Here is a 17,711-nt window from a genome sequence, read left to right as displayed (position 1 = left end):
AGTTCTTTTTTCATGTAAGGGCTAATTACGCAAGGATTCAGAAAAATAAGATATTACAAAACAAAGAATATGCACAGTATTATTTCATTTTGCTGAATGCAAATAATGCTTATCTCTGGATTATGGATATTTCTTTTCTCTTTATTGTCATTTTTTTTTACTATGATCACATGTTATTTGTCATTGTAGAAAATATAAGTTGCTTTTTAAAATAAAATTTGATTATATTAAATTAGGATATGATAACGAAGGGAAGGTTAGCACTCAAATACTTTAGCTCACTATGTCCAAAACAAACCCTGGGTGGGGCTCTGTAGCTGCCTTGGTCCCAGTCATCCCCAGAAGTTGGGGACTTGTAAAGAAACAAGGGGTATGCTACAAGCAGGAAGGGCTCAAGGTCATCTGTACAGAAGGGAAGTATATAGAAGCTACAAGAACAGCCAAGGATTTCCTTATCCTGGCCAGAACACCTGGACCTATACACCGCCAAAACCCTCTGCTCCACTCCTAATCCATGTGTCCGTCTCACTCACCTAGATTGACCTTCCTCTCAAGTTTCCCCTTCCCAGGCCCTGTTTTTGCTGAATTTGATGTTTTAAGGAAACCCAACGCCATGTTTCTCCCACTCTCCTCATCTCTGGTGACACCACTCAAGCTCCCCACGCAGCAGCTGCTCTGCATCCTCTTAGTCCACAAGCATGGCAGTCCCAACTGGAAGATGGACTCCTTCCCTCCCCTTCATCAGGGAACGTGCTCTGCCATTTAATGAGCCTGATTTTCCCATCCTTGAATTAGAGTAGGATAACTAGAAAATCCCCCTTCCGGTGTGGAAAAGAATATCCTAACCACAATGTGGAAGAATTGAGCTGTGAATGGCTTTCCTTTCTTATGTAGCTCTAGGGGAATGTCCTATACATCCTGCAAATCCAAAAGACAGAAAACTGGGCAGCTGTGTCTTCTTTCTGGTACTATAAGCTTCTTTATTAGGCAAGTATGTCAAACTTATGAAAAGTACCTAGCACAAGGGCCATTTCAGTAATTGCCCTATTAATAAATTGTTTATTGAGCACTTATGTTTTATCCCATCTAATCTTCACAAAAACGGTATAAAATAGGTTCTACCCATTCACTCAACAAGTATATAATGCACTCATTATGTGTCAAGCGCATAATGGATGCTGGAGCTATGAGAGTCAACCAAAAAAAAACAATGTCCTTGCCTTCAAGGAGCTTACAGTCTGATGAGGAGACACATACTACACAAACAGATGCAAAATTGCAGTTGAGTGGGGTACTAAGATGGTGAGGTATCTGGTGCTGAGAACAAGTAACAGGGAGGTTAAGGAAAACTCTAATGTGGAAGTGAAGTTTGAGCTGAGCCCTGAGAAGTAAGTTTCCCAGTAGCTACAGAGCAGGCAGAGGAAATAGCTGAGCAAAGGCCCTGGGGCCAAAGGGAAGCGCCAAGTTATGAGAATGAAAGACGCGTGGGGGGTGGGGTGGGGTGCGGGTGGTATTAACTCTATCCCAGGTCTGCGGGATACCTGATGTTCCAGAACCATTGTTTCTAACCATTTCAACTGCTTTGGTACAGACTTAAGCCCAGCCTCAAGAAACTGAAAATCCACATCTCACTTGCAGACAAGAAAAAGTTTTAAAGAAATAGGGGCAGTGCATGTGATTTTACCGAAGAACCCGCCAGGGAACGAAAGCGACCTTGGAAACTTCGAGGACTGGCAGACAGGAACTAAAGACCTCCCTAGACTCTCGGAACAAAGCACAGGCTTCACACAACGCCGCACCGCTTTGCTCAAAGCGGGAGAGGTGAGGAAATGGAAATAACGGACAAGAATAACGGAGCTACAAGCCCACAGAACTCAACCTTCCGGCCCACCACTGCGGCTGCGCGCGCGCCGTTCCGGAAGCGGAAGTGCACAAGGGGTCAGCGTTGGTTTTCAAGATGGTGGCCCTCAATGTGCTGGTGTCCGGCTGCGGACGGCTGCTCAGAGGGCTCCTGGCAGGCCAGGCCGCGACCAGCCGGGCCCGGCCTCCAGCTCGCGGTTTCAGGGAAGGTGAGTCCTGGGTCCTGGTGACCTCCCAGGGTTGAAGAGGAGAAGCGAAGGTTGCGTCCTTCTGCCCCCGTGCGCCCCTCCCTCCCTTTCCTTCGCGCGGTTCCGAAACGCCGGAGATTCTTGGGCTCCGGGAGTGCTTGCAGTTCCCTTCCAGACCCTGATGCTGTTACTTTGATCTCCCACCCATCGTGATTGTCCTCATGCGTGGGGACGGGGGGGATGGAGATCGGAGAGAAAACCCTACTTAGTTAGCAGGGGCAGAAGAGAAACCTGTCCCAGGGTTCAGGAAAGTTTTTGGTTAGAGCCTGCATGTTAATTCTCCGTTCCGTATTCGCCGAATCGCCGCCTCCTTCGTTAAAGAATTCCTGCTCCATCGGGGAAGGACATCTGGATACCCTCCGCCGGGCCTTCCTTTCCAGTTTCTCATCTGAAAATGCTGTAATCTGATGGCAGCTTTTTCTGCCTGGGCCGCTAGTCTGAGAAGTGGAAGCTAAGGTGGAAAGACCATTGAACAGTTGAAACAGAGGCATATGCTGGATGGTGGTTTTGCTTTTCATTAATCTTAAGTCTGGAAAAGCAGCCTGATTCTAGTATTGCACCGAGAGCTTACTGAAGGCCAAGTGCTGTACTTCAAACTGTTAAGGGATTCTAGAGAAAAAAAAATATAACCCTTTTCCTGAGAAGTTAGATTCTAATAAGATGATATGATACACTCCAATAAATGCAAGTTAGGTATTAGGTATTTACATGCGGAAGTACAGGGAGATTAGGTTACCGGCAACAGCAAACCAAATTGGAAGTTTTCATGAAGGGGATGTGTCTTTAACAGGCTCATAAAAGGATGGAATCTGGCGGAGAGTGAAAAGGTCTTTCAGGACATAGTCTTTGTGCACTGCTGGAAGCAGGAAAGGATGAGTGATGTGCAATAGAAGTGAAGTGGTTTTGTGTGTGTGTGAGTGTGTGTTTTTAAGATCTGGTGTAGTAGTGACCAGCATATCCTTTAACTAAAGCTGAGAAGAATCCAGAGGAAAATAGTGATCATTTTTGCCAGGGGGACCATAAAAGTCCAAAAAGAAAAGCCTAATGAAGAGAGCATTGGATTTGTCTCAGAAAAGGTCTCTTTTTTTAGCTTTCAAACAGCAATTTCAATAGAATGGCAGACAAGGAACCCAGTTTGGGGAAATGAGAGAGCTAGTTCATGAAGAAATGAATAGGTGTGTTTGAAAAATTTAGCTATGAAGGGAAGATGGAACATTTGCTAGAAAGAACAACAAAATCCAGATACTGCCTGGTTAGCATTAGATAAACTAATTCATTGATAAAGAAAGACAACAAAGAGGTGTCTTGGATAAGGTGTTTCATCTGTTCCCATGCTGCAAAATAGGCATATGCCCATAACATTTTTGAGGGCGTCTACCAAGTGTCAAACACTAACGGCTGCAATTTACTTATCCTTTATGAAATCAGAAGTTGAAAACAGTTTTTTGCTATGTCCCCAGAGGATAAGCAAGCGGAATAGTTTTGTTTTTTTACAAAGGAATATTTGAGGTTAGAATTTTTCAGTTGGAGAGTTTGTGAAATGCTGGGCTGTATGATGAGATGGGTGTTTGAAGTCTTCCTTGCCATAAATACTTGGTAGCTTCTCTGTGTTACTGTCAGACCTAAAGGCTAAATAATTGAATTGATGTGATCTTACATGAAGGCATTACCATATTCTATATTTTTCTTGAGAACCACCTATCTCCAAAGCCTTTAAATGAAAAAAAAACAAAACTTGATATTCTATCCATTATGTGTAAGGCATAAAGAATTACACATAGAGCTAGATTTGACTGGTTCCAGCTGGTATATTTTACACACAAATAATATTGTACACATAGAACTTAAAGTCATGGAGAGGAAGCTGGGTGTCTTGCTGAAAATATTCAAGCATTCTACTTTTCAGAGTATCAGATAGTGCTTCCTTAATTTTAGTCAAGAGTTCATGGGCACTCAGCACCACTCCTCCTGCCTATAGAATCTCTCTGTCTGAAGCAGTGATTCTCAACTGGGGGCAGTTTTGTCTCTCAGGGAACATTTGGCAATGTCCAGAGACATTTTTGGTTGTCACAGCTGGTGCTCATGGCGTGTGGTGGGTAGAAGCCAGGGACGCTGCGAAGCCTCTTCCAGTACACAGGATAGCCCTCCACAACAGAGAACCACCTGGCCTGAAATATTGCTCCTGCTGCTGTTGAGAAAGCCTGGTCTAAAGTTTGACAGAGGGACACACAAAACCAAAAAAGATAATTACAGAAGAAGCAAGACTAAAGGAAGACAAAAAATGGAAGTTGTGGTTTACTAAGTGCCTGCTGCAAACACTGTGCTAGGTTTTCCACGTACACTTATTCAGTCTTCTCAACAATCCTTAAAGGTGAATATTACAGGCATTTTTACGAATGAGGAAATCCGGTCCAGAGGTGTTGGGTAGCTGCCCAATATCACACAGCTAGTAAGTAGTAGAGTTGGAAGAACAGCCAGCACTCTTCCCTCCAGTAACATCACCTTGGTATTCCATAGCAGGGCTTCCCCATGGGTCCCTCCCTTCCCTGAAAGCACTTGTCAATTAACTTGCTGGAGACCATTTAGTGTTCATGATTGACACTGTCAGACCTAGCAGAGGTTAGACCTTGTTCCTGCCTTGTCACTCTTAGAGCCCTTGTGAAGGAATGCATTTAAAACAAGAAAAATAAACACATATGACTATCTGAATTAACAGTAATGATCTATCAGACCCTCAGAGCAGAGTGTGTTGAAATGAGTGAAGGCTGAAGGGAATTTTCTTCATCTTTTCCTAAGGGAGCTTTCTGGAGGACTTAGCATTTCAGACAAGGATATGCCTGGCAGGATGGTCATCCCTATAGGTAAAAGCTTTGAGAGAGGAGTGAGCAAATTGGGGCCTTTAAAGAATTCAAAAGACATAGTACAAGGACTTCCCTGGTGGTGCAGTGGTTAGGACTGTTCCAAGTGCAGGGGGCCCGGGTTCGATCCCTGGTCAGGGAACTAGATCTCACATGCATGCCGCAACCAAGAGTTCACATGCCACGACTAAGGAGCCCACGTGACACAACTAAGGAGCCAGCAAGCCGCAACTAAGGAGCTCGCCTGCCACAACTAAGACCCAGTGCAACCAAATAAATAAATATTAAAAAAAAAAAAGACGTAGTCCAGAGTAACCTGCTAGTGGAGGGAGATTTTTATGTAGCAGTAAGACTCCTCATTTGAAGGATTGTGCAGAGGGACATTCCCTCAGAGTTCCAAGGGAAAAGGAAGGGGTAGGTGATGAGAGAATCAGAAAACTTTAGTGGCAGAATTAAAGATGAACAGAAGGGAGCAGAGCTTGAGCAAGGAAGGAGTTGGAGAAAAGTAGTCAATGTCCATACTTCCCAAACATGTGCTCTACTCCCTGACCCTACATAAGATTGTTGGGGCTGCCGTTTAGCCACCTTGCCATTCGGTTACTCCGTCCCTTCATACTCTACTTGGGACTTGGTTTCCATGGATCCTTTCCAAGAAGGACCTTGGTCTCTGGGCACTTCCTGCAGCAGTGCCCTCCACTCCTCATCATTCCGCTCTCCTCACTTCCTCCTTTACTAAACAGCTGGGTCTTTATCCTGCTGCAGTTCACTGTGTCTGTGTTTATGTGGCCATCGAGGTCTTTTTGCGTTCACTGCAATCTCACCTCGATGCTGTTTGCTCTAGACTTACAATTCAGTTATCTTGGACTCCATCCTAGGTGAGTATTTACTGAAGTACTCAAAGGACCTCTTTACGAGGCATGGACTTTGTTAGAGTGAGATTCCCTTGCTTGGTTTAGTTCTCTTTTCTCCTCTAGGGCAAAGACTGTGTCTCCTAGTAGGCTGGAGCTCTCCACAGTGGGTGGAGCCCGGCTGTACACTCCACGGGTGCTCAGCAAATGTGTTGCCTCCTGTGGCACAGATTATTTGATGTGTATGAGAAGTGCCTATCTTAGAAGATTTTGGCCCTTAATTCTAGTTTAGAAAACTGCTTCGTATCTTTCCTTAGTTTACTTGATACAGCCATATTTCGGAACACAAGAGCAATTCCATCTTTTTCTAAACAAGTTTTCAGTTAGTGACTAACAGTTTTTTGTTAGTCCAGCTTTTCTTAGCCACCCCCACTTCTCTTGACTGGAGAGGAGGCCAGGGACAAATGGATCTCAGGTTTTGTTTGGTTTTGACATGTTTTTGTATGCACGCTGAAAAGCAATACTATTTTGATTCCTAACTCCTGTTTTCAGAGGCTTGAAATCTCCTAGGGCCCCTTTAGGCTCCGGTGGGCCCTCTGCCCCTGCACTGAGACACCGCCCTGATCAATCTCTGTCCTGTATAAGTTCTCCAGTCATTCGTTCGCATTTGACAAATTGTCTCTATTAGATAAGCATCTGCCTATTGTTTTACCCACTGACTTATAGTGAGATGATTCACTGGCTCAGAGTTGCTGTGTGGGGAGCTCATTAACAGTGGAGCTTGCTACAGGCTTTGATCTCTCTTCCAGGGGCCAGTGGGATGACTTCACGGTTTGGTTCTTTGCCGGGAGTGATGTGTGTTTTGCTAGACTTGTTTACTTGATGGTTAGGACCCAAGTGCCTCCACCTAGAGGGGAAGCACATGTTTGTCCGCTTCATTTCAGGGCACTGTTCTCACGCTGACTCGAGTGGTACCGGAGTGGGTCTCTCCTTTTGTTTCCTATCGGGATTCTTAAAAACTCGCCCCCCACCTGTTGTTGCTCAGATTGGGTCACCCTCCGTCCGTCTTCCAACTTGGTTTTTGCAAATTTGCAAAGTTTCCAGGGTGCCTGGCAGCCCTGCTGGGCTAGGGCTGCATCCTTCTGCCTCCCTACTTTTGTAGGCTGACATAGTGCAGTGACCATCTCCCTGCAGCTGTGCTGGCCATCAGACTGAGTACCAGTTTGAGTCTCACCCACATCCCATTTAGGCTGGTCTCTGTTCGGAGCAAGTAGATCTGTGCGGTGACGCATTTTCTCTTAGGGAGAGAAACCTAGTTTGTCTTTGAATTGATGAGTATACAGTGTTCTCTGGAGAAAGCCTCGGGGCCTTTCTGGCTGTTGTTACTCCTTTGTGTGTGTGGAGTTGAAGCTGAGAGGCTCTCAGGTTGGTTGTTTGAAGTAATGAGTCTTTATGAATGGCCGTGCCCAGAAAACAAACGGGGGACAATTCCAGGCAATCTGTGTCCAGTTTGGTGTCAGTCACAGAGCTCAGTGATCACAGATGCTGCTGTGGGCCTCCGGTGGGTTAGAATTGCCTCACTTTTTTTTCTTAGACATTTTCATTCTCTCTTTTTACTGTTTATTTTTTATTGCAAAGGCAGTACATGTTTATTTTAGAAACTTTAGAAAATCACCTCCTCCCATCCCTGAGGGAAAACCAGTATTACCATTTAGGTGTGTAGCTGCAGGAGTCTGTGAGCTTCCTGTAATCCATGTCTAATTGTGTGTACACTTACCAACGTGTTTCTAGGGCAAGGTCCGTAACTTTCATTAGATTCACAAAGTTAACCTTAGGCTCTTTTTGATCTGTACTACTTCTTTCCTTGGCTAGGGCTGAGTAGAACTGATTGTGGTAGCCAAGCTACTGTTAAAATATGGTTTTACTATTTGGGGAGACAGTTTGCAGCCTAGTACGTGCACTCATGTTTTCTGTTACAGTAGTTAGCAGTCAGAAGGGCATCATGAGAAGTATTTTGCTCCCTAGCCTTTATGGAGCATCTGCAGTATGCCAGTTCCTATGCTAAAAGCCATGGCTTCTTTCTCTAAAGAAACTGGGAGACCAAGGGAGAATCTCCAAGAACTTTCTATTTGATTATATTTGCGGAATGTGGGTTATTAGCTTGGTTCTTCCTTTGGATATTGTTGAAGTTGTCTTTCTGCATCCTGGTTAAGTAAGAGGAAATATGTACAGCCTGGCTTGCGTGCCTGTGCGTGCGACTTAATTGTCTTGCCCTCGGGTTCTCTTCTGACTGCCTCAGCGAAGAGCTGAGGGAGGCCCTCTCAGTGTGGAACTGCAGCACTCTCTGCACTTCTGCCTGGACCCCATATCTGCAGGCCCCTCACTCCCACCTCTCCCATCACCCCTCTCCAGTGTGGATAACAAAATGCACCCCTGCAGGGAGAGGAGAGGATTTGACTCACACAGCTGCCCTTGTACAGCTGTAACACAAGGCTCTCAGGATGTTTTAGGAGTGAACTGGTCTCATTACTTATCCACCGTGGGACCCCTGGAGCAGTGTTAGTTCAGTGCTGTGTCTTAGGTTGCAAACTCGTCAAGGTCAGGAACCATATTTGTCTGGTTCTCCTCATGAAAGAACATACGCGATGGGTATTTTTGAAGGTCTTTTAGCGGCTTCTGCCCACTTCCCACCCCCCACCTTCAACCCTCAACTCCTAGGCCATTGTTGCTAGCCACAGTAGGGCAAGGTCTTGCCAAGTACCTTGGATGGAACCAAGATGAATCTCAGCTTAGAAAGGCAGAAACAGTGTGGAGACCCTTAATCCCAGACAGATGATATGACGTGGGCATCTGGGCTTGCCCCCGCCCAGCCTCCAGGGCACAGAGCCTTGGCACTGGGAGGTGAACCCTGCACACTTCCTTTTCCAGGTCAGGGCTGTGGGAGAGTGCAGAGAGAGGGCTCCGTTTTTCTGCATGTGTAGAGTGTGAGCTGTTCCTTATTAAATGGCTGACCTAGTTTTTCCCCTTTATCTCTGTAGTGGTGGAGATCCAAGGAGGGAAGACAACTATAGTAAGTATCGTCGAGTTGGCCACTTATAACCTCTTTAATGCTTGGAGCTGCCTGGCTGCTCCTCTGAGGGAGGGTGGGAGGCCCCAAGTGGACTCCTGGCTTCAGGATCTGCTCCCTCTGTGACCATAAATCCCACAGTCTACTATTTTCAACCTGTGTGTGAGAGTGTGGTTAATCAGGAACAGTTGCTGTGCCTGGACTAAGGCATCTGTTACTTGATTAAAGTGGCCGTTTGTATGACGAGAGCTCATAGGTATTTGCTGATATGTTCTTTGGCGGGTGATAAGTCAGTTTTCCAAAGGGGAAAATAAGGTAATGACAAGACTAGAGAGAGTAGACCCCGGGCGAGGAGCCTGGATCTTTCCTTTCTGCCTGGAATGACTAAGCTACTACTCCTTCAGTGATGTAGTTAGAAGGTGACACTCTCTGGGCCCTGGGCTCACAGCTGGCACCCTGTCTTCTCTGTTGGTGAGAAAGCTAGCACAGTTCTTCACCCACCTACTCCCCCCCTCCCTCACTGGGCCCATCTCACCTCCCTTCCTCTGGGAGTCATGGGGCCTAGATTATCCTATAATCCCTAAAAGACAACGTTGTTTTCACATGGCCTTCCACCCCTCCAAGAAATCCTCAACCACTCCACCGAGTTCCCAGAAGCCTCTGTAGCTTCCATGTCAACCAGAGATTTAACCCTTTGGCAGCCAGCCAAGCTCAGTCCTCCCCAAGGCCTTCTTATCCCCAGGACAAGCCTTAGGGTTCCCTCTTTGGGTCTTCCCCAGAACACTCCCTCAGCCTTTTCACTGCTTAGCCTCAAAACAGTTCTTTCTAGGGGGATCCCATTGCCTTAGGGCACCTTTTTTGGTTCCCTTATCTAAAGCCAAAACAAGTGTTCACCCTTTAAACTCCATGCTGGTGGAGAGAAGCACATCTGGCTTTTGAGTGTGAAGAGTGTTTTTCCTGTGGGGCGTGAATTTGCTATTTGTGGAATGAACACGGAAGTATGTGGCCCCGTGAGAGCCCTTGGGGGAGGTAACCCAGCCATGCCTGGAGAGGCGCTGCCATGGCTGACTTTGGGTATTACTCTCCAGGGTCTCACTTCCTTCATCAGTAAAATAAGATCATGATTCTGCCCTCACTAGGTTGTGGGGTTAAATGAGATGATACATGTGGACCATTATTAGCACAGAGCCAGGCCTATAGTGAGGAGCCAATAAGTGTTAGCTCTCCCCGACCAGGCCCACCTTGACCCCCTCCCAAGTCCTTCCATATACCTGCACATTTTCCCAGCGCACCTCTCCCTTTCTGGCGTAGCTGTGGTGGCCTTGGCGGAAGGGTAGTAACAGCACCCTGCACGGCCAAGCCTTGCTTCTGGCCCCCTTTGCCTTCTGCCAGTTCTTCCCTGGGAGACAGTGTTGCTTCCCTCCCAGAGTCTCTCAGACCTGTCCCAACCTCACACAATCCGTGGCCTCAATCAGCAAGGCTTTCTAAACTCCCCTTCTTGCAACTGGAGCTGATGCCCAGATCATTGGTTTACTGAGCTTAGTAATTCCAAGGCTGTGTCACAGGATACAGCAGCCATGGAGGAGGTCACTTCACACGTGGCCTCAGCACGGTTTGAAAGGTGGCATCCAGAGAGATAAGAGGAGGAGGGCAGGGGAATGTATCCTCCCCTCTGTGTTTTTAGAGAGAGGGGGGAGGAGGGGAGTGCACACGGTTGTCTGCTTGTATAGGCCTAGACCGGCTTTCTCAGCCTGGCACTGCTGGCGTTTTAGACTGGCTGGTTCTGTGTTGTGAGTGAGGGCTGTCCTGTGCATGTAGGGTGGTTAGCACCTTCCCTGCTAGAGGCCAGTAGCACTCCATCCCCCCGTGGGGATGATCAGAAATGTCTCAGACATTGTCCAGTGTCCCCTGGACCCTGTTTTTAGGCAACCCTGCCTGGTTGAGAACCACTGGCATAGACTTACCTCTGTCAGGTAAAACTGGAAACTGCAGTTTCCTCTGAGAAGGACATGCAGGATGGGAGGGAGACTTCCTTTGGACTCCACATCCCTGCATAGTTTGAAACTTTTTACCATGTGCATTTATTACTTTTTCCCAAAGGAGAGAGAGGGAAGCATAATGTTCTGGAGTTTTTGTCTTTTTGAGGAAGGAAAGGTAGCGTTCAGCTGATAAAGCAAACCCCTCCCTCTTGCCACCAGCATTAAGTTCAGTTTCTACTACCCTTGCAGACCATCAAACCCATCTCTGTGGCCACCCCAAGGTCCACTGTCCAGCAGCTATGGAATCAGCACCACAATTCAGGTGGAGGGACCCGTTAGCTACTCGCGTGAGGCCCCCAGAGATGAAGTCTCACCAGCACTCCTACCACTCGGGGGGTTGTTTGAGGATCAGAGGCTCTGCACAGCCCTCTCCCTCACAGGCTCTCTTTCTCTGCCTCCTAGATTGAAGGCCGAATCACAGGGACGCCCAAGGAAAGTCCAAATCCCCCCAACCCCTCCGGCCAGTGCCCCATCTGCCGCTGGAACCTGAAATACAAGTATACCTACGAGGTGAGTCTGGGCACAGACACACATGTCTGTGCGTCTTGGAGCTCGTGTTCCCCGTGGGCTTAAGCAGCATCTCATGGAACCACCAAGACAGAAGCATTTTGTCCAGCGGCTCTCAACCATGGCTGCACGTGAGAATCACAGGGGAGTTTAAAAAATGCTCAGGCTCCACCTCCAGATGATTCTGTTGGCCTGGGGTGGATCCCAGCCATCATTATTTTTTAAAGCTCCCCAGGTGATTCTAATGTGCAGCGAGGGTGGAGAGTCACTGACTTAGTTCATGGTCTAGTTGCAGTCGATTCAGACCACCAGGGCCCTGGAGCCTGGTCTCCTAGGGCTGTGTTCCCAGGGGGGTGGAATCAGAATCTGAGTTTGGCTTTCCTCCTTTTATAATGAGGGCATCTCTGAAGAGTCCTCACTGTGATCTGGGGATACATCATTCTCTTTCCATATTGGAGCTACAGAGACCCCTGTTTGCTGTAGCTCTTCTAGAGCTATTGTTTCACAGAGAGATGATAAGAGTGAACAACAATAGGTGAGCTGCACGGGGTGCTGCTCTGTGTGTAAGCACCTACGGGGCATAATTCACTTAGTTTTCACAATATCCCTGTGAAGTAGGTACTATTTTCATCCTTGTTTTACAGATGAGGAAATTTGAGGCATGAACTTGTTAATGAACAAGTTAAGAACTTGCCTCAGAGTATCAGAGCTGGGATGCACACTCGGGGGCTACAAAACGCAGGCAGAGCCTACGATCCCCGCTACTCCTCTATATCGTGTCTAGAGATGCGGCGGCCCTGGGGGAAAGGACGCAGCCCTGGAGAAATCCATACTTGTCCTTCAGCGTTCTATTGGTGACATTAAGCAACCCTGTTTTTAGGTTTCAGGTGATTCGGACTCTGGGCCAGTTTGACCTGCAGGTTGTCCCTATGCCCCTGTGTGGAATGGGATGACTAAGGGCAGAGATCCCGGTCAGGTGGTCAGAGCAGGAGAGGCCACATGTCCACGGGATCTGAAGAGAATGACCCAACTAATCTCCTGGGCTGGGAGCCTTGGCTTCAGGCCACCCCGGGGTGGGGGTGGGGGTATTCTTTTGACCTGTCCCGGCCCTTCCGCTGATGGCCGCCTGGAGTGACAGGGAACTTGCAGGCCACAGGGCAGTGCTCTCAGCTTCTTGTGACATGGAAGTTAGTGGGGTCCTGGCCATACTTAGAATCCCGGCTGTGGATAGAGAGGTGAACCCCACACCTGCCTGATCACCATGGGGCACTCTTCCTATGAGCCATTTCCAGGAAATGGACTTGGCTGTGTTTATCAAGCAGAAGAAATCCAGTCCCCTCCAAGGTAAAGGCTGAAGAAGTTGTTTTCCTTTTACCCCTTTCCGCTCAGGGCACCGCCACTTTGAGCTGCACGAAGCTGTCAGCCTTCTTGGCAGCCTGCAGTGGGGGCACTGGGGCTGTGAGACCAGTGTATTATCCCTGGATAACCCAATCCAAGTTCTTTTCATCAGATTCTGGAGATTACAGGGGTGGCAGTTGGGGGCCTGGGTCCCCCGGGAGCTGTCCAGTGATTAAAACAAACCTGCCGTTATACAGCGAGGCACCTGCCAGGGCAGCGAGTCAGTTTGAGGACCAGGACCATGGAGACAGGCATGCCAGGCCCCTCTGGGTCGGGTGGGTGACTTTTCTTTAACCCTCTCAGCCATCCTGTGAGAGTTGGGAGGGGACGTGGTCTCTCTTGATTCTGATTCTTAATTCTTGACTCTCTCCTTGACTCATCCAAAGCAGTCTAATGGTTCAAAGGAAGTCCAAGAATCCATTTACATCTGGTCACAGGGGGCTTAGAAGATGTGGGATTTAACCTCGCAACCTGGCCCCATCCTCCTCAGCTTATTGCTACCTGGGGCTTCAGAGGGCATGGCACAAGGTCGAGGGGCTCTCTGTGGGTCTTCTGGACTGTGGCATGTAGACTCTGGGGGCGGAAATGGTATGGGTTTTCCCTGTTGTGCAGAAGTACATGACATACCCCCTACCTCACCCAAGGAGGAGAACACACCTTTCATCACCAGGAAAGATACCGTGGGTGCATGAAAGCTTGTTAACCTTCTTGAAGAGTTCCTGTTCTCTAACCTGGTCTATCAGAAGACTATCTCATGGAGGAGCTGAGGACTTTTGGGGTTGGTAATGGGGTCGGGAAATCTTGCTAAGTTGGGATTGAACCTTTGTTAGGGTGGAGATAGCAGGCTCGTGTGTAAAGCTCTGTGGGGAGGGAGTGGCCTCAGGTCTGTTCCAGGGGAGCCTCAGCCTCTTGCAGTGCCAGGGTACAGCAGCCTCCCCTGGAGGCCACTCGGCCCTGGCTCCCCAGCAGCAAGTGCCTGTCCAGAGGACCCTCATCTCCTGTTTTCCGTTTCCACTAGGATGTTCTGCTGCTCAGTCAGTTCATCCGGCCACACGGAGGCATGCTGCCCCGAAGGGTCACAGGCCTGTGCCAGGAAGAGCACCGCAAGATTGAGGAGTGTGTGAAGATGGCCCACCGAGCAGGTAGAAGGCACCTTGGGCTAAGAGGGGCAGAAGGCTGTGGGCACCATTTCCACCCTCCAGCTGCCCCATGTTCCAACCCCTCCTGAAAGCACAATGGGTATCCAGAGGCTTCATTATACTCACCCGGCAGTGCCAACCTCCCACCCCCTTGGGCTTTCCCTCCAGCCCCCAAGAGCTGCACAGGGAGCTGCAGAGACCATCCCCTTAAATGCTTTTCGCTTCACTCAGGTCTGCTCCCAAATCACAGGCCTAAGCTTCCCGAAGGATTTGTTCCAAAGAGCAAACCCCGACTCAACAGGTAAGCAAACCTGGGCTGGGGAGGCTCTCTCCTGGAGCTCGTCCCACAGTTCAGGAAAGCTGGAGCGTTCCATCCCTTCCAGCCTAAGCACCCACCCCATCAGTCCGACCACTGTGCACGCCTCTGTTACCCTCCCCTGCCGGCCTCAGCCTCTTTCCTTGTCCCTCCCCAGTAGGGCACTTAGCACAGGGGTAGGAAGGGTAAGAAGGTCGTTTGTTGGGCATTAGAATGTACTAATCTTCTGTTTATGACATCATACTGGGTTGCTATGGGAATGTCAGAGCACTTCTGCAAACTTTCAGTAATAGCGCTGGGGTTATTAAAGGGCAAAATGAGGCCTTAGAAATAGAAATGGGAAGGCTCTCTGGGGCAGGGCCACTGTACATAGCTGCGCAAATAGTACACTGCAAAACTTTAAGGCAGCATCCAGGTAGACTAGATTGTGAATGGTGCTCCCTAGAGTTGTGCAGTTAACAACCTGCACAGCTGCACATGGCATCCCATGAGGTCCTGAGGTTTTGTAGAGGAGGAGAGGAAGTCCCCTAGATCCTAGAATCAGTCAGTCTGCCTTTCAGCCTAAGCAGGGTGGCCCCCTCTGGTGTAGAAATAGATTCCTGTCTAACACTTAAACAGCTGTCTCTGATGTTACCACACTCACATACTCCTAGAACTATAATACCCCCTTGTTGAGAGTAGATCCAGGTCTGTAAAATCGATGTTGGTATTTCTTCTTGTTCTCCCGTATCGTATCAACAGCCCCCCTGCCTTCAGCCTGTCCCGCTGCCACTGGAATTGCACTCTATGGTTAAAGCAAAGCAAGATACCCCACCCTCAGCAAATCTCCTAGGCTGATCCCCAACAGAACCCGGGCATGGAGGATGAGAGGCCAGGCAGATACTAGCCATGGATTGCTGGGCTGGGGGTGCAGGGCCAGAGCTGGGTCTTCACTGACGCCTCGCCAACACCCTGGCCCCTTGCCCATCTCCACCTGCACCTCCCACACTGCTAGCTGGGCCATCTGCCAGCAGCCCCGGAGGAACGGGACATATTAACCTCTTCCTGTCTTTCCCAAATGTGCTGTGGACCTTTTGGGGGTTGAGCCCACCCCTACCCTGACTCGTTAAGAGACAGCAGCAGGCCTAAGGACACAATCCATCCTGCCCTCAGGCCTTTGAAGCAAAGCCAGGCTCCCTCCCATATATCCGGTGTCCTTTAACGTGACACAGGATTGATGATGCGTGGGGGCTCTTGGGTTGCAAAGGCCACCCTGGGGAGGAGAGGGAGTCCTGGCTACATGGGAGGCTGATTCCTTATGAGGGACTTTATGATTCCATCCAGAGGTCCTTGAGCTGCCACGCACCGGCCCAGGCTGTGCCGGGCCCTGGGGAGCCATGCGTCCTCCTTCCCCGCTCCTTCAGGAGAGGCAGGAGGAAGGAGCCTTGGTTCTTCTTAGAGCTGGAGTGTTCCCAGAGAGCCGTCCGGAGGCCCTCAGCCCCCTCCCCTGCCAGCTGGCTGCTCCTTGTGGCACAAGCATCAGGCCCAGGGCCAGCTGAATCCCAGCTTCCCTGGGGTCTCTCCAGGGTGGGAGGGGCAGGGGGCCTTTAGGGCAGCAACTATGGAGAGCCTGGTGAGCCTCGGGATCTGGGGTCTTCAAACCCAAGGAGCACCCCTTTGGGGGAGGCTGCTCCCACACCCCACCTCTTCACCCACCCTTCTGAAGCCTGGGAAATGCCAGCACAGGGGCCTGCCAGGTCCCAGCACCACCAAAGGCATCCCTGGGGCCAGCCCACTGCACAGAGGCCTCCCTGCTGGGGCACTGACAGCCACAGTGGACATGGGGAAGCCCTCTCCTGCCAGCCCACCTCGCACGTGGCATGGAGGCCAATACCACCCACAGCTTTTACTTCCTCTCAAAGCTCAGAGCAGAAGACAGAGGTCCAGGGGAGCTCAGTTGAAATGTATAAATCAGCAGTCATTTTTTCACTCTTAGCTAAAAATTTTCAGCCATGGTTATTAATTTTTTTAATTAAAAACTCTCATTTGAGGGTCTCTAGAGGCGGCTGGGTTGAGCCCTAACCTAGTGTGGAAGCAGGGGAGGATCCTGGCCTTTGCCATGGCTGAGCTTTCAGGACGAAGGGTGGGCCTCTCTGGACAGGATCCAAGTTTCGTTCTGGACGGAGTAAACCCCAGTCCCAGCCGGCATGAGCCACTTTTCCGGGAACTATCAGGGCCCTGCTGCCATCCCCAAAGGAGGCAAAAGGACTATGGGTGGCAGCCATCTTTCCCCACCCCACCCCCCCTACTTACAAGAACCTTCTTGGCCCCCATCATCGGTTGGGTGAGGGGCAGGGATCCTCCACCAGTTATGGCTGCCTAGGCTTGTTCCCTGAAGGCTGGAGTGGCAGAGTGAGCCAAGTGGGGGAGAGGGAAGGATTCCTCCAGGCCCTTACATCAGCCTCTCCTCTCCCCGTGACTGGGCCACAGAGGGATGATCTGCTCTCTAAGCAGCCTCTTCCTCCACCTCCTCCCCCAGCAAATACACACAAACACTGACGACTCATAAAGATCAAGGAAGCGTGTGGCCTTGTGCTGCCTGACCCCTGGCCACACACACCTGCGGCAGCAGGAGCCCAGCCCATCTGTTTACAGCATACTCAGCAGTTGCTCCCAGGAAAAGCCCCTTCTCAAGAAAGGAAAACTGGTGAAAGGGTTCGGTTGGCCAAGCGCGGCTTGGGCCCGAGGAGGCCATGCCCACGGTCCCACAGCCACCTCTCGTCCTCGCTCCACAGGTACCTGACCCGCTGGTCTCCCCGCTCCGTCAAGCCCATCTACAACAAAGGCCACCGCTGGAACAAGGTGCGCATGGCCGTGGGGTCCCCCCTCCTGAAGGACAACATCTCCTACACGGGCAGGCCTCTGGTGCTGTATCACTGACTGAGAGCAGGGCCTCCCGAGAGCTGGCCTTGAGCTCATCCTGCACTCCAGCCCCATCCCACCAGGGTGGCCCGGCTCCTCCAACGTGGATGGCACGAGGGCTAGCAGGTCCAACACCAGTGCCCTGGGCCTGCCCCGCCACAGAGCTGGGCTCTGGGTGCAGGTGGGGCAGTCGAGTCCCCAGGCAGCTGCTGTGGTCTCGTGATTGGCCTGGGCTCATTGCTGGTGGACAGGAGCTTTGCCCACAGGAATGTTATAAACCAGGCTTGTACTCACCCACTGGGTGTGCGCCCACTGCTTGGGAAGTGCGGGGGGCTCGGCCCATTTCCGGCCAGTTACTGAGCATTGAGTCACTGATCTCTTGTGATGGGCCACGTGAATGCAACAGGGGAGTTCACGGGCCAAACAGGTTCCCTTCCTCTCTATTGACAGCTGTTAGCTTTTCGGCCATGGGGGCTGCAAGGAGGAGGTAAGTTAGGCTGCCCGGCCCATGTGCAGCTCTCATCTGAGTC

At 50.0% G+C, this 17,711-nt stretch overlaps 1 protein-coding gene across 2 annotated transcripts; it reads left to right on the top strand.

Annotated features, from left to right (window-relative positions):
* Nucleotides 1–1,935: 1,935 nt before the first annotated feature.
* Nucleotides 1,936–17,475, top strand: MRPS18A (mitochondrial ribosomal protein S18A). 2 transcript variants are annotated; one of them, XM_007193793.3, is made up of 6 exons: nucleotides 1,936–2,069; nucleotides 8,853–8,884; nucleotides 11,323–11,430; nucleotides 13,844–13,967; nucleotides 14,196–14,265; nucleotides 17,055–17,475. In XM_007193793.3, the coding sequence occupies exons 1-6, from the start codon at nucleotides 1,958–1,960 to the stop codon at nucleotides 17,197–17,199; spliced, it is 591 nt and encodes a 196-aa protein (XP_007193855.2). In that variant the 5' UTR covers nucleotides 1,936–1,957; the 3' UTR covers nucleotides 17,200–17,475. The 2 variants fall into 2 exon arrangements, with proteins under 2 accessions (XP_007193855.2, XP_057411441.1); XM_057555458.1 differs by lacking the exon at nucleotides 8,853–8,884.
* The last annotated feature ends 236 nt before the right edge of the window (nucleotides 17,476–17,711 follow it).

Source organism: Balaenoptera acutorostrata, chromosome 10, assembly GCF_949987535.1.
Source record: "Balaenoptera acutorostrata chromosome 10, mBalAcu1.1, whole genome shotgun sequence".
Classification (NCBI taxonomy): Eukaryota; Metazoa; Chordata; class Mammalia; order Artiodactyla; family Balaenopteridae; genus Balaenoptera; species Balaenoptera acutorostrata.
This window is presented reverse-complemented; position numbering and strand designations above follow the sequence as displayed.

Excerpts from the sequence above, each read along its gene's own strand:
- MRPS18A (XM_007193793.3), top strand. The coding sequence starts at position 1,958 with ATGGTGGCCCTCAATGTGCTGGTGTCCGGCTGCGGACGGCTGCTCAGA. Across the intron at positions 2,070-8,852 it reads AGCTCGCGGTTTCAGGGAAG|TGGTGGAGATCCAAGGAGGG; the intron begins GTGAGTCCTGGG and ends TTATCTCTGTAG. Across the intron at positions 8,885-11,322 it reads AAGGAGGGAAGACAACTATA|ATTGAAGGCCGAATCACAGG; the intron begins GTAAGTATCGTC and ends TCTGCCTCCTAG.